We start from the raw sequence: 15,252 nt of genomic DNA, 5'->3' as shown, positions 1-15,252 counted from the left end.
ATGTATTCCCCATATAATTTAAAGGCATTCATCAAAACACGCTCTATCAGCTTTTATCATTAAAGTGGCCCTATGCAGCACAATTGAAAAAACTGAGGCTTTTCTCTATTGCATACCGCCTTCTCAGAGGCGATCTCTGTCTAACATACAGAGCCATGCCCAACCCAGAACTGTTGAACATGCTCCATCGTAGCAAAACCAAATCTACTTGAGCTACACGCTCTAGGGATATAAACCTCAGTACAACAATGTATAGAACATGCTGGAGGGATAGATTCCCTTCGCAAAGACTTCCCTTGCTATGGATCATACCAACAGCTCTACTAGATAGGGGCCAAGGGTACTAGCTGCTAGATCAAGGGCCTAGGTAACTGGCTAATATATGCCTTCGGGCAGATAGCCCTGTACCTACCTATGAACCTATGTCCCAGCAAACATAGTTTGTAAAAGAATTGTTTTACTTACTGGAGCCTTCTTTCACAGCAATTTCATTACAGAATTCTTCATTCTTTTGCATCATTGTGGCAGAATTATTCACAACACAAAACATTACACTTTTGAGTCTTCACAAGTTTACTTTAAGCCCCACAAAGTACCTTTATAAATCAGGCTTACTTTTTCCAGAAGGCTCTCAGTTTATTTAACTTATGTTTGCTTTGCAGCCTAGTTTCCACACTGTCACCACTGAAGAACTGTCTGCTGTCTGGTTTTCTCTCTGATGCTGTGGCCTCCTGAACCAGCTTTCTCTTATCTTTACCCAGGTTTTTCCTGGGCTATTTATCCTCTCATTCTGTTGCGAGGAAGGGGCCTGAATCAGGGGTATTCCCCCTTCTCAATTCAGGACATCTTCTTTGGCTCCCTTATGTAGTATTTCATCATATAGAGTGACCCAGTTAAGTCAGTTGTTAATACAATGTGTGTGTGTGTGTGTGTGTGTCTGTGTGTGTGTGTGTGTGTGTGTGTGTATACATTTTTACACATATATTTTTAGGGCCTGTCCTTAAGTTTTGAGTGTTGTAGGCACTGCTTATTAAATATGCTTGATATGCAGTGTTTTGTTCCTTTACATTTGCTTTTCTCTGTTGTCTAGGAAGCTTGTATGGTTTAAGGGGGAGGCCTTATATACAGCCTGGTTTCCCAGCTTAGAACACTTTTTGTGTTTGTTTGGGTTGTATTTGGGTTCACAGATAGGTCTGTCATTTAATACCAGGAAAATAGGGGTTAAACAAGACGTTTTCTGTATTTGCATCTCTGGGTGATTCAGGTAGCATCCTGTGGTTAAATTAAGTAGTGCTTTTTAATGGCACTGACCTCTTGTGTAAGCAAGTCTCCTGTATGGGTCAGCCTTGCATGCTGAAACCTTTTATGGTAAGGTTTGCACTACATTATCTGATTGGGAGTAGAACTCTGAAGGTCCATTTTGTGAAAAAAACAGCAAGTAAAGGTGGTACCCATTTTTGGGGTGTTGGGGCTGTTGTTCTGCCAGTTCTGTTCCTTTCTTAGGTTTTCATTTGGTATTGTAGTCCTTGCATTTGTTAAGGAATACAATGGGTTTTTTTGTACAAAGTTCTAGGTTGCCTTTTTTCTTCCTTCTCCCTATCCTTTTAGAAAATATGGCTTGATAGTCTAGTTATAGGTTACAGAAGTGAAGGATGTTCCGCAGTGTGGTTGAGAAGGCATTTAGAATGTGTAGTCAAAAACCAGAAACACAGTTCTTTAGAGGTTTCTATTTGTCAGTCGAGATTTTGATTTTGTTTTTGTATAGGAATTCTTGCCTCATTGCAGTGTTTTGGCTTTGTATGCTGTACGAAAGGGGAAATGATTCCCTTCAGCTCTCATGCCTGGCATGCTGGACAGGAGGTAATAATGAAACTGTCAGTCTCAAGTTGTATATATTGGCTGAGTTTGTGGCATACATGCATGACAAATACATTAATATCTCTTTACAGTTTTAAATACTTTGAGTGGGTTGCAGCCGACTGGCTCATCAGATGGTTGGTGATATATCTGCTGCAGTAGGAACTAGGCTGGATGAGGTCCTTTTGGCATTTGTGTCAGGCTTTTAAATTTCTTTTACCATTTTCTTTGCAGATACTGCTCCAAATTCTGAGAGAAGCCCCCATTGTTGCAGCATATATGATTGATCAGTCTGCTGGGGGAAGTTAGCTATCCTTGATGGACACTGGACTGTCATGGAGGGGATCCATTGCTATGGAAATGTTAGGCTGGATGCTGGGAAGGAGCAGAGTACAAGCAGACTATGGTATATAGACAGGAATGAAGTTGGACATCTATGCCCATGATACTGTACTTTCTGGTGAATATTCTCACATACATATTGTATGGCTGTCATCTGACTACATTTTATGACATCTTTACGCAATGTATGGCTAAATCATGCTGTGTTTTGCTGCTCATATGGCAGCTTCACATGGAAATGGAAACAAATGTTTAATTTCATCTTGAGCTAATGCCTGTGCAACACTAACTGGTTATTTTGATGTCCTTCAAGGATGCATCTGCAGTCCTTACAAATGGGTTGTCCTGTCGTCAGGCAGCCCTTCGGTCGGCCGGATTCCAAAGTCTGGGTCCGGCTTCAGCTGGTGTCGCACTTCACCCGACGTCATCGCTGCAGTTTTTCGGGTATAAAGGCATCAGCCGACGCCATTTTCCTCAGTCTTTCTTGGCTTGCATGCCGAAGCAGAAGCTGTTCGCAAGTGCCGGTCGGTCAGATCCAGAGATTACTACTACGAATACTACCAAGACTTCTAAAAGCTAGTACCCGTTGAGGACTCTTTCTTGCCTCAGCCGATGTCAGAGCAAGTGAATAACTGTTTATCTTGTGGGAAACAAATACCTCATAAGGATTTCCACTCCTACTGCATACATTGTTTAGGCCCAGACCACGACGTAGCAGCTTGTCTAGCCTGTGCTTTTTAACCGACGGACGCGGTCGGAGTTTGCTGAACAGATTTGCTCTGATTTTGCCTATATTATGCCGCCGGATCCTCCGACAATGCAAATTACCAAAACGAAAGGACCGCACTTCGTGGTCAGCGGTTTCGACGAAACTGCGATTAAGCAAACATGAGTGTCTCGGTTCGAACCGAGCAAGCGGTAAACATGCCTTCTACCGAGGCCTCCTCTAACCTGGTAGAATCGGCTGAAATCCAACCTTCTGTTGCGTTTCTCAGGAGTTATCAGACACTATTCCCCTGGATATTTCTACCCTTGCACGTGGAGCTGCTAGGCCTCCTGCAGCCATGTCTATTAAGGCCTTTGCCAGGGCTAAAGCAGCCAAAGCTTCAAAAACGGTGCCTGCCAAACCCCTCACAGGCCCAGCACCAGCTCCCATATGCTTTCTTTGGCTCAGGATCTCATTTCTTTTGGATCCCAGCCTCATCCAGACAGGACCTCTCACCCACCTCCAGAAAAGAGGCCTAGAGCAGAGCCCCCTGAGCCAGTATCCACAGATGATTCCTCAGATGACTCAGAACATACAGACCCTCCTGAGGCTGCTTATTCCCCTTACGAAGACTCTGATGCTGAAGAGTCCATTCCTTCAGCCTCTCCACCTGAGGAATTTTCCTTTGGGGAAACCTTGCATGCTATGAGGGAACAATTTCAGTGGCAGGGCCAAGATTTCTCAGACTCCAGAAAAAGGCTTAGAACCTTTCTACATTTGCCACAACATAGGCCTTTAGCTATACCTCCAGTTCTTTCTGTTGTAGATGATGCATTTAATGATGCTTGCACTGCTCCTGATTCATTACCTCTGGCTCCTGCTGCCCGATAGGTTCTACAGGGTCCCGGACACTCATCACCATTTATACAAGGCTCCTTTTGCAGATCCAGAGACTATCTCCCCCTAAAGTAGCAGCTACTTCTACTAAAACCCCTCCCTCTGAAAGGGAATCCAGGACCTTAGAGAGATGGGGTAAAAAAGTTTACACCTCTGCTACTTTGTCAGCTAGGGCTTTGAACTGCCAATTTCATATGATTCAATATCAAGAGTTTATGCTTGACCAGTTAACTAAAAAGCTGTCCTCTGAAGAATCTTTAGATAAAAAATATGTTCAGGATGTGGTACATAACATACAGCAGGTTAGTAACCATTCCTTAAAATGTGGCTATGATGCACTGGAGGCTTCCTTTAGATCAGCCATGACTGGCGCAGTTATCAGGAGACATGCATGGTTGAAAGAACAGGCATTACCAGACCATGTCAAATCAAAGCTTTTGGATGCACCCATGGACAAGGTCAATTTATTTGGTTCCTGCACAGCAGGTACTAAAAGATGGAAGAGAAAATCTGTACAAACAGTGAAAGATTTCTTACAGGTTCAACCTCCAAGGTTTAGCAGGAACTGGCCCTCCAAGAATTGGTCCTTTCCGGACTCATCTAAGACACAGAGAGGCAGGAATAGGCGTTCTAGAGGCAGAAACCAATCCAGGGGTGCCTACAGGGGACGCCAGTGGCAAGGTAACAACCAGCGAGGCACAGACAGCCACCACCACTACAACAACACAATCACAGTGACTTGGTGGCACTACCAGGGAACAACTGGAAGCACCCTAGGCGGAAAGCTAACCTTATTTTCAAAGAACTGGCATTGCATCACAAGGGAAAAATGGATTTTGCAAACTATAGACCAAGGTTACAGGTTCCATTTCCATACTCTATCAGGAAAGAGAGGAATGCCAAACCTACCACCTACTCAAAGGGCAGAAGCTCTAAAGCAAATATCTCAACTATTAAGAATGAGAGCTGTGGAAAAGGTACCACCTATGGAGCAAGGAAAGGGATTTTACTCCAGACTCTTCCTGGTACCAAGAAAAGACAACAAATGGAGGCCTATTCTAGACCTGTCCGCTTTAAACACATTCCTCATTGTTCCAAAATTCAAAATGCTGACACTACAGCAGCTTCTTCCCATGCTGGGCAAGGAGTCTTGGCTGGTAACTCTAGATCTCAAGGAGGCATACCTGAACGTCCCCATACGACCAATTTGCAGAAGATACCTCCGATTTCTTGCAGGATCAGAGCATTATCAATTCTCAGCATTGCCCTTTGGCTTATCTACTGCGCCCAGAGTGTTCACGAAATGCCTGGCATCAGTGATTGCTCATTGCAGACTTCAGGGGATCCAAATTTATCCCTACCTGGACGACTGCCTGATGCAAGCGGACAACAAAAGCAAGCTTACAGAAGACTTACAAAGAGTCATTTACCTGCTGCAAGCCCTGGGATATACAGTCAATATACAAAAGTCAAGGCTGATCCCATCCCAAAGAATAACCTTCCTGGGTGCAGAGCTGGACACAACAAAACAAATGGCATTCCTAACTGCAGAAAAGAAAGAGCAACTACCTCTCTACTTCTTGGCATTAACAAAGCAGAACCATCTAACTGCAAGAAAAGTACTACAAGCCCTAGGCTTCATGGCATCCTGCATAATTCTGGTCCCTCATGCCAGACTGCACATGAGAAAGCTACAGTGGTACCTAAAGAATTTGTGGTCCCAACACAAGCACAGCCTAGAAACCAAAATTCCAATAATCCCATGCCTGAAGCAAGAGTTCCTATGATGGGCTCAGGCCTGTCAATCAAACACAGGACTGCCCTTCTGCAACAGTCAACCAAGCCAAACCATCACGACAGATGCCTCAGACCTCGGTTGGGGGGCACACATGCTGGGCAAGTGCATACAAGGCTTATGGACTCAAGACCAGCTGCGCCTGCACATAAATCTAAAGGAAATGCTGGCAGTAAAATTGGCAATCCAGTCATTCAGATCATTTCTCCAAGAAGGTCAGTTGATGATAAGAACAGACAACACCACAGTTATGTGGTACATCAACAAACAGGGAGGCACACATTCATATCCTCTATGCCGGCTGGCACTGGACCTATGGGATGTGGCTCTGAGCTACAACATTCAGTTACAAGCAATTTTTGTACCGGGAAAAGAAAACATTCTAGCAGACATATTAAGCAGAACTACCACGGATGCCCACGAATGGATGCTGCATCCGAACATCTTCAAAACCATCACAAGACAATGGGGATTACCACAAATAGACTTATTTGCATCCCCACTCAATCACCAGCTAAAGAAATTCTGCACAAGGACATTCACCCACTTGCTTGGAAGGTGGACTCCCTATCTTTCAGTTGGAAAAACCTGACAGCATACGCATTCCCACCACTTCCTTTGATGCACAAGGTGCTTTTGAAGATCAAAGAGGAACATCCAAGGATCATTCTGATAGCTCCAGACTGGCCAAGACAACATTGGTACCCATTGCTGAGGAGCATGTCTCGGGAACAAATATGGACACTACCCCTGATCCCGTTACTGTTAACACAGAACAACTACAACATCCTGCACCCAAACCTGAAAACTCTGCAGCTAACTGCCTGGAACATTACATAAGAGCAATTAACCCAAATTTATCCCAAAGGGTTAAAGACATAATCATGGAGGCTCGTAGACCTTCAACAAGAAACAATTATGCAGCAAAATGGAAAATATATCTCATTTGGAGTACTGCAAAGGGAAAATATGTGACATTGGTAAACATAGCCAACATCCTGGAGTACTTGGCAGAGCTCTTCCATACAGGCCTGTCCTATTCTTCCATCAAGATACATGCATCAGCTATTTCAGCAGAATACAGCTTGGATCCTCCTGTCTTCTCTCATCCTCTGCTCAGACAGTTTCTGAGAGGAATTAAAAATGTAAAACCTCCCAGGAAACCACCATTGCCAGCATGGGATTTGAACTTTGTGCTAGAAAAATTGACACTTCCCCCTTTCGAACCAGCACAACAGCAGAATTACAATACTTATCCTGGAAGACTGCTTTCCTGCTGGCAATAACTTCAGCAAGAAGGGTCTCTGAACTACAGGCATTAATGGCAGTGCAACCCTTCCTGATCTTCCATCAAGATAGAGTGTCCATGAGAACAAATCCTACATTTATGCCTAAGGTGGTATCCAGAGTGTCTTTAAATCAGGCTATCCACCTACCTACATTCTTCCCCAACCCACAGAACAGGGAGAAAGACTCTTGCATACCTTGGATGTACATAGACAATTACGCTACTACCTGGACAGGACCAAGTCCAATAGAAAAACTGACCAGCTTCTGGTAGCATATGCAACAGGAAAGGAAGGAAGACCAATTTCAAAACAGACAATCTCCAAATGGATAGGAAATTGCATTAGATTTTGTTACTCCTACCATGGAAAGAAAACTCCAGAGAACATCAGGCCTCACTCCACAAGGGCTACAGCCACTACCACAGCTTTCTTACGAGGAGTGCCTACCAAGGACATTATAGAGGCTGCTACTTGGACCTCCGTGCATACATTTGCCAAGCATTGCAATTTACCTTTATACTCTAGATCCCGAGCAGGTTTTGCCACTGCTGTTTTGCAAGGGATCCTAACTACACCATAATCTCTACTTTTTCCTCCTCCCTAGTTTAGCTATGGTATTCTACCCATTTGTAAGGACTGCAGATGCATCCTTGAAGGACATAGTACAGTTTTGTACCTACCATAAATGTAGATGTCCGATAGGAATGCATCTGCAGACAGGATTACCACCACCTTCCCTCTGTGGTACTCCTAGGGTGTTTGCCATCCTTCAGCTAGCTTGGGGATCTATTATGGTGTATTTGTTTGTATATATGTACATACATGCTTATTTTATGTGTTTGCTCTCTACTATTTGGAAACATTGGCATTTATCCAAATTTAGCCACCCAAGAGGGCACCTGGGGCAAGAAACACTGAGGAAAATGGCGTCGGCTGACGCCTTTATACCGACCCAGACTTTGGAATCCGGCCGACCGAAGGGCTGCCTGACGACAGGACAACCCATTTGTAAGGACTGCAGATGCATTCCTATCGGACATCTACATTTATGGTAGGTACAAAACTGTACTTTCTTTCTCATTCCTCTTAGTGGCCTTATGGGGAGCTGAATAGTGACATTGCTTTGTTTTTCAGTCAAGGCTTATATCCATTTTCATTATCCAACACAGTAAGGATAAAAATTCTGATGTAATCTCGCCACTGGCGTGCAGTAGTAGAACTTATTTCTTATTTCCATTGTCTTTAGATAGTGCTATGGTACAGTTTTTAACGACTCTCTTCAGTTTGTGGCACACCTCCAAAAAATTAATCAGGAAGATTTAACAGCAACTGAAACATGGCTTTGTAACTCACAACTTGTGCTCAACCCTGAAAAAAAAAAACTACTTTTCCCCAAGTCCCTCTCCCATGAAAAAAATTAAAGTCCTCTCTCTCTTGGTAATACAGCTGCTGAAGTCACTTTTCATAGCAAATTATTAGGGATGATAGTGGATGATAATCTGCAGATACAAAATTGCATAAGAAAAACATCAAAAATTATGGATGCTTTATAGAGCCAGGAAGCTAAACTTGATACTACTCATCTCCTCTTCACACTTTTTTATAGTGTTTTCATCCATACTAACCTTCAGGCATCACAAAAATCAAAACTTGAACAATGCTATAACAAAGTTGCTAAATTTGGAGCAAATACCCCTTTCAAAACTCACCACTGTATGTAACTAAAATGCTACTACCTCATCAACTAACATATACACAGCTTCTTACTACCTATAAAATTATCCACAATTCATCTGCTTGTCCAGCACTAAATAATAATCTGCACAACTATGTTCCTAGTTGAGCATTACAATCCAGTGATGAAACACTCCAATCTGTCCACAAACCTATCAACTCTGCTGGGCATTGTCTTTACTTTTACCGTATTGCTAAGGCCTGGAAATCGTTATTTCTTTCCATCAGGTCAGCACCTTCCCTCCCTCCCATCTTTCTAAACCATTCTGAAAGATTTCATAGCCAAAAGCTTTTTTTGTTCTTGCTCAACACCAGGATATACTATATACCTAAATGTGAACAAATACCTGTTCATATCTTACATTTCCATACTCTCCCTTCTTCACTCACTCTAATTTCTCTCCCCTGGCTGTCTCTCTCTAAATATACCATACACCTGCTTTTCTCTCGCTTCATACTGCAGTTCCGGTTTGTATTATACTAACTTATCTTTAATTTCTCTATAAACTGGCCAAAATTTCTCTAACTATTAAATCCTAGTCATATAACTTGAATCTTTTCTTTACCAATGTTTTCATGTTATGACTAATTTGGTATAATAATTATTTAAACTGTATTTGTTTTTGTATTATTTTTAAAGACTGTAAAATTATTGTTCTTAAAATGTTTTTTAATACTTTGGAGCTTTTCTGCCCTGCCCTCTGCTGAAAATGGGCTCCTACCCAGTCAGACTTTCCTGTTAATCAAATGTCAATAAATAAATAAATTGAATAAAAGGCTGTAAAACAGACTTTGATATAATTTTTAAAGATTTCTCCCAAGAAGAGCTGCTAAATTATTGTTTGTTTTATTTTATTTTATTTTATTTTTTTTTAGCATTTCTCAGGTTGTGGTGCCAAATGGGATGTTGTGCATGCTTGGCTATTGCATGGGTTTCTTTCATGCATGACCCCCAATCCACTTGGGATTAACTACAGTACACATTTTCCACTTCATCCACTGAAGCTGACTATCGTAACTAAATAAAACTCCAGGAAGCAAGAACCTGACAACCCTACAGCTTTTCTGTTGTAATAGTTGCATGGGTTTCTTTCATGCGTGACCCCCCCCCACACACACACACACTTGGGATTAACTACAATACACTTTTTCTACTTCATCCACTGAAGCTGACTACCGTAACTAAATAAAACTCCAGGAAGCAAGAACCTGACACCCTACAGCTTTTCTGTTGTAATAGGTGAATTGCAACTTAGTTTTTGTTAGGTTTTAAGGCTTAAAAGGTGTATGCACAACATCAGTGATGGGTTCCAGCCACTTGACACTAGATTGGGCCAATACCTTGAATCAGCCTTACACACACACACACACACACACACACACACACACACACACACACACACACACACACACACACACACACAGAGTCCCAAGCCTTTACTGTTTACATTAGTAAATTTTGCTTTTACTTTCAGCATAGTCTCTAGACTAATCACAACTCGCTCTAAAACTTCCAAACAGCCCTGTTTATTTGCCTGCAGTGTAAATCATCCCATAATCCCCCTAATTATTCCCCTGTCATACCTCCTCATTATTGTACTCTACCTCCCCGCCCATTTCTAATTAAGCCCATATAGTACTCCATCCTCTAAACTACTTCTATCCTGCTCATATTCTTTATCACACTGCACTCAGCCACCATCATGTCCATCACAACTATTACTTTGATTTTGCTTCTTTCACTTACACTCTCTCTCCTAACAATAATCACAACTTTCCAGGCACCCAACATACCTCCTGCACATACCTGTACAACCAGCACACATAACCCACAATTATCAAGTTACTCAGACATCCACCCTAGCTTTTTCACAGCTAATACCGCTGTACTATACAAAGTGAAAATTCTACCCCTCCAAAGACACTCCCTTTATCATACCACCAGAAGCAACTACACCATTTTTAGGAAAAAACTAAGAAGCATAACCTACACAATTTGCCAAAGCACTATTTCCCAGTGTGGTGATGTACAACCCAACCCAGGCCCAGCCCCCCTCAGCTCCAGCAAACCTAGCAAATCTCTTATGCTATCAACCATAAATCTCCAAAGCCTTAGGAACAAGATACCTGAACTCCATGCCTGGATTTCTAAGTACAACCCAGATATTATAGCAGCTACTGAAACCTGGTTGAAATCATATATAAAAGACACTGAAGTTCTCCCCCCAAGCTACTCATGCCTGAGAGTCAATCTACCCAACAAGAGAGGAGGAGGAGTAGCAATACTTTTCCCTAGCAATTACACATTAATCCCCTACTCATAACCAACACCTAGCTTCTCCCCAGCCGAAGTACTAATCTCTGTATTAAAACTTAACCATAAAAACATTTGCATGATTGCTCTTTGTATTCCCCTGGAAACAGCATACCAGTATTAGAAAACATACTTTCCTGGACTTCCCAAAGTATAGATAATGAAACCATCATTCTAGGTGATGTAAATATTGATTGGCTAGATATAGGCCACAACAACCCCTCAAAAAACATAAATCTTTACTTCTTCTCCCAACTAATTGAAGACATCACTAGACCTCACAAAAATTACAACTGGGGCTCCACAATAGACTGGACATTAGTGTCCCACCCTTTCAATGTCATCCGTGCAGGCATACTACCTAATACCATTAGTGACCACCACCCAGCATATATCATACACAAAACTGCTCCAACCACAGGCCAACACCAATACAAATCTACCAGAAATTTTACTAAGTTCCAATCATCCATATTTAATGAAACCTTAACTAAAGTAAAGTGGAAACCCCTCAAATCCCTACCACTTAATGAGGCTGTTGAATTCTTTAACTCAACATTTCTAGACATCCTAAATAGGTAAGCACCTACCCACCAAAAACGAATAAAACACAACCATGCATGCTGGCTCTCAAAATCCACCAAAGAAGTAATGTCCACAAGGTATAAAATCTGGAAATCATGGCAGAAAAACAAAGACCCCCTCAACTCTACTACATTACAAGCAACTCTGTAACCAGGCAAAATGTCTAATAACCACTGATAAAAAAGACCACTACTTCCACCTACAAAGCCAACATAAAAATAATCCCCAAAAATTCTGGTCCTCCATCAGCCAACTATTACACCCAGGCTCTCAAAGCAACCCATCCCCTGATCCACAAAAAACTCCCACTGAACTTGCTAACCTTTGCAATTCCTACTTCATTTTAACCATAGCTAACCTCTCCACCTTTCCTACAGTTAATAGCACCACCACTAGTACAGCTGATGACCAAATTATCTCAGAAAACAAGTCTACCCTTAACCCTACCCTAAAATTCTCCCCCATACCCACCGGCACAATAAAAAACTTTTACATAAGCAAAAACCCTGAACTCTGGCCCCTGACAATCTACCCCCACACTTCCTGCAGCTAGCAGTAAACTCTATAGCTTATCCCATCAGCATGCTCCTTAACAGATCAATTAAAGAATCCCTTGTCCCAGGCATCTGGAAAAAAAGCATACATTCTCCCCTTACACAAAGGTGGCACGAACACAGACACCACAAACTTTCGACCCACAGCAATTCTTTCACCCCTCTCTAAAATACTGGAAAAATGCATCCATGCCCAACGCCTCAACTTCCTGCATGAAAATAAACTTTTATCACCCTCTCAGCATGGTTTCAGACCAGGGCACAGCACCACTACCGCCCTCCTATCCTTCCTTGATACAGTTAACCGGGCAAGGGATTCTGGTAAAATAATTACTTCTCTTTTTCTTGACCTCTCCAAAGCTTTTGATACCATTTCCCACACTATCCTACTCTCTAAACTATCCACCCTCCACATTTCTCCCCCTACCCTACAATGGTTCAACAGTTATCTCTCCAGTAGGCAGCAGCCCACCAAATGGCAACAGTCTTAGTCTCCCTTCCTCAATACTTCCACAGGGGTACCCCAAGGCTCCATACTTGGTCCTCTGTTATTTAGCATCTTTATTAACAACTTTCACACCACTCTCCCACAATGCTCAGTAATCCAGTATGTTGATGACTCTACAATAATATGCACTGCAAATTCCAGCTCTGAACTCCAGCAAATTACCCAGAATGCCCCCACATCTACTGAATCTTGGATGATAACAATCATCTTGCCCTAAATCCAAAAAAAGCTAAACTAGTAATTTTTACTCCTAGGAAAACCACTCCATTTGATAAAAAAACTCTTCACTATACAAGCCCAAGACAATACCACTGTAGAAGTTGTCCCACACACTAAATGACTAGGCATTATTATAGATAAAAACCTTAACTTTGACCTACACATAAACAATAACATCAAAGAAACGCACCAAAAGCTTGGTATGCTCTACAGGCACCAGCACTTTCTTAGCCTCTCTACTAGACAAACCCTTGCAACTACCTTTTTATTACCCTCTCTCCTTTATGGTGCCCCTCTCCTCACTAATAGCTGAAATTCTACAAATTCCAAACCTGATATGTGTTGCAACAGAATAGCAAAATTTGCCACCAAGGCCAAATTCTCATCCCACCACTGTAAGTCACTGAAAGAATTAGGGTGGCTGGAACTCCCCCACCATCTCTCATTCACCCAACCAGCTACTGTGCACAAAATAATCTGCAGACCCACAGACTGTCCTGCTCTCTCAACTCTACTTGCCAAATACCATTCCAGCAGGCATCTAAGATCTGAAAATCATCTACTTCTAAAAGTAGATAAGCCCACCTTACCTGCTTGTCAACTCCTCTATTCCTTCACCATCACCAAACTATGGAACTCGCTTACACCTTCTATAAGAAACACAGGCAGCACCACCACCTTCAAACAAATACTGAAAAATCATCTCAACTCATTCTGGCTATGTTCCTGCTGTATAACTTAACCTCTTCACTCTCCTTATATGATTACTAAATTCTTATGTCTTTTGCTACAAGTGACTGATGATACTTTCTCCATATTTATTTTTATCTTCACTTGTTGATACTGGTACAATAATACTGATTAATATAGCTCTGTTTATACCACTCTGATTGAATTCATTGATTTCTGCTTTAATGTATATTTTCTGTATATATTACTGTAATCAAACAAACTAGATTCCTGATTTTATGTATATATTACTATTTACTATCTGTAACACTGTTTCTGCTTCTGTACTAACTAATGTTTATATTTTTTCTGTATCTCGTTGGAGCTTTTCTCCCTGGGCCTCCACTGAAAATGGGCTCTTTTAGGCCCTGTGGACTTTCCCAGTAAAAAAAATGCAATAAATAAATAAATGTCACTTGTTTCCACTAATTGTCTGTAGTTGACACTTACAAATTTATAAGATGATGTTCTCTTGAATTATGTGCCTAGATTTAAGTTCATTAGCAAATTTTCATTAAATGGCCTAGCTAGTTTGGTGTTTATGACTGTAAGATATGCTAGACGTAGCTAAACTGTGCCACCCCCTTCTTATTAAATCTAGGACACCCTGTCAGGTAGTAGATGCTCTGACAGATATAAAAAGGAAAAATGCTGGATTCAACCGCTAAAGTGATGTGCTGATAGACAACAGAAGTCAGTAAAAATGAGAAACAGAAGGACAAGGATTTTACACTGAAGGTCCTTTTAGTGTTACAACATCTGTTCTGTGGGCAGTGTAGTAGTTTTTTGCTTATAGATAAGATTCCTTTTTTCAACAAAAGCCAGTTACAGTGGTACCTGTTTGGGACTAGGTTTACATATCAGTTGTCAGTAATAGCTATTCTCCACTGCTCATTTTCGTTTATTTCGGTAAGTGAAGACCACAATCCTTAGTACTGTATCAGTACACCAGCTGGTGATGTGAGGTGCCAGTGTTCTACCTGTTCAAGTTCATTACCTTGTGTCCTCACATAGTCAGGTGTGATGTATTTCAACAGAATGTGAAGCCCAGAGTTATTTCATTGTCCAAAAACCAGATTATATACACATATTCCAAGATTATATGCAAGACAAAGAACAAAGTTACTTATGTTTAGCTATGCAGAAAACGATACTTTAGTTGTGGTACTTACTGTTCCATTTGGTCTGATTTCTAGAGTTGGGAGACTCGTTATATGCTTCTCCTTTGGTTGTCTATGGCATGTCTCATACCTTTTCACTTGACTCGGTTAGATGGAAACATTGCATCAGAAACTGGACAAGTACGAATACCAACAATGGATAGAATCTTAGAAGTAGCAAAGGTAAATGTTAGCTCACATTTTTGACTTTTACATTTCATGGAGTGCTTATTCATGTAATGTGAATGCACTTAACTGTATAGAATTATGGTTTAGCTGATCATCAAAAAATGTTTCATCAGTATTCTTCTTACAGGTCATGTTTTGTCTTCTAGACTTACCTAACTGTTAGTGACAAGTCAAGAGATGCTGCTGCAGTGTTAGTTTCCAAGTAAGTGAAGGCTATTTTTTATTTGTGTATCTTCTCTCTATGTAATAAAACCATGATGCTTTTGACTGCTTTACAGGCAGCAGAATATACCAGTTGCTTTGATTGCACACAAATGTTCTACTGCAGAGACTAACTGGGTGCATGTGCATCTTCAAAGTTCTCAATCTTTAGT

The 15,252-nt window shown here is 41.4% G+C and overlaps 1 protein-coding gene across 1 annotated transcript in view; it reads left to right on the top strand.

The window, feature by feature from the left end:
* Nucleotides 1-15,252, top strand: part of TBCD (tubulin folding cofactor D) — a 3,708,267-nt gene that overhangs the window by 296,096 nt on the left and 3,396,919 nt on the right. The window contains exons 5-6 of the mRNA XM_044068123.1: nucleotides 14,726-14,872; nucleotides 15,025-15,080. Coding sequence (XP_043924058.1) covers nucleotides 14,726-14,872; nucleotides 15,025-15,080 — 203 coding nt within the window. The remainder of the gene's footprint in view (nucleotides 1-14,725; nucleotides 14,873-15,024; nucleotides 15,081-15,252) is intronic.

This window comes from Protopterus annectens, chromosome 4.part0 (assembly GCF_019279795.1).
Source record: "Protopterus annectens isolate FY-2018-M chromosome 4.part0, PAN1.0, whole genome shotgun sequence".
In the NCBI taxonomy this organism is placed as follows: Eukaryota; Metazoa; Chordata; order Ceratodontiformes; family Protopteridae; genus Protopterus; species Protopterus annectens.
The sequence above is the reverse complement of the archived record's forward strand: the minus strand, read 5'-3'. Positions and strand labels throughout refer to the sequence as shown.